Source organism: Bactrocera latifrons, unplaced genomic scaffold, assembly GCF_001853355.1.
Source record: "Bactrocera latifrons isolate USDA-ARS-PBARC rearing strain unplaced genomic scaffold, ASM185335v1 scaffold_80, whole genome shotgun sequence".
Lineage (NCBI taxonomy): Eukaryota > Metazoa > Arthropoda > Insecta > Diptera > Tephritidae > Bactrocera > Bactrocera latifrons.
In genome coordinates this window covers 276,932-278,604 of record NW_017537490.1, presented here as the reverse complement: position 1 = coordinate 278,604, position 1,673 = coordinate 276,932, and the positions used below count along the sequence as shown (strand labels likewise).

The window sequence follows — 1,673 nt, the reverse complement described above, 5'->3', positions numbered from 1 at the left end:
TTTTTCTCTATTTTTTTTTCTATTGTCTTCTCTTTATCCCATTACACCAAATTCCAAGCCTAAGCGCTGAGTTTCGTTAGGTTTTTCAATGAAAACTCATTTTGTTGTTCACTTTAATTGCAGTTCATAATTTATACATTCTGTTTACACTTCAGTCACGGTTGGTTTTAATTAAAATTTCATTAAATTTGCATGTGTCGCTGGTATTCCAGGCGGAGTACAAATGCTAATATTCCGAATGCATATTGAATTCCTAATTTGTCATGCGAACAGCTGTGGTCATCATTTACATACAGTTACGAATACGTTCAAATAACAAAAACCGCAGCAACAACAGCAGCAGCAACAACAACAGCAATAGCATTCGCTACAACAATGACTTTAATTGTTGTACATTGTGCGGACGAGTGTGAAGAATTTATAGGAAATTTGCATTATCTGCAAGAAAAAACTTATCGATAAATATGGTATTTTGAGAGAGTGCGAGAAATGCGCACAGCACAAAGGACACAGCAGACAAAAAATTAAAAAAAAAAAAAAAACAAAAAGAAAAATTCAAATTAAAATGAAAACAAATGTGAAAATTTATAGAAAGAAATTAGAAAATTAAAAACAAAAAATGTATCGATAACATGACAAACTGTACCATACRGTCAATTTATATCGATAATTTCCATCATCAGCACAATAATTCATCGAAGTAAAAGTCCTGGTGGTGTGCTATCCCCTTTATTATGGACTGTAGTCGTGAATGACCCACTCGCACTGCTGACTAAMAATGGGAACGGCTACCAAGGATATATGCGTATGACATTGATATATTAGCTAGAGAAAAATTCGAAGACACTTTCTGCGATATCGTGCAATGGGTGTTGGGTCAGTCAAAGGGATGAAGCAGTGTAGTTGGATCGAGCATCATCTCCTCGAAAATGATCATCGTCCGTTGCACTAGATTAAGGTCTCTACTAGGCCTCAGTCACTTATCCCTAAGCGGCAAAGAGACAGAGATAACTAATGTGGTTAAATATCTCGGCCTCACACTGAGTTTCACTTCTAGGTGGTAGACCTGACCACAGTCAAGGCTACAGTAGCACTTATGGTGTGCAATCGACTTGAAAATCTACAGCTGGAAGCCAAAGATTATCAGCTGGCTGTGCACGGTGATCGTGAGACCATTGATTAAGGTCCCTGCCCGGCCTCAAATCAAACATTATCAGGTGTATGTATACCGTGATCGTGAGACCGAAGTTATGGAATGATTCCACTCTCGATCTTCTACTAACGAATAGCACAATCATTGGTAAAAAGATGACTCAAAAATATCAGAGTATATTGATGCAGACTACCTATAAAACTCTCTATACCTAGTTTCCGAGCTTCTTCAAAGAAGAAGCCGTAGACATAAGTCGGCGTGCATAACCCACAACGCTACATTCAGCGATAGTCAAGCATCATTTAAAACAATATCTTCTCTTATGAGATTAAATTGGAACTGATGCAGTAATCCACAGAACGGCTTAACAACCTATSAAGYCGTAAGYAAGTGCACCTTATCTGGGTGCCAGGTCACAAGGRTATAGCCGAGAATGRACTGGCTGACAAGCATGMTCGAAACTTCCACTATAATGATGRAACCTGAACACGGTTGGTCTTCTTACTATAAAAGAGCTGCT

General features: G+C 38.1%; 1 protein-coding gene across 1 annotated transcript in view; it reads right to left on the bottom strand.

The window, feature by feature from the left end:
• Nucleotides 1-381: 381 nt before the first annotated feature.
• The window catches only part of LOC108976847 (odorant receptor 85c-like), a 4,849-nt gene continuing 3,557 nt past the window's right edge, over nt 382-1,673 (bottom strand). The window contains exon 4 of the mRNA XM_018946214.1: nt 382-438. Coding sequence (XP_018801759.1) covers nt 382-438 — 57 coding nt within the window. The remainder of the gene's footprint in view (nt 439-1,673) is intronic.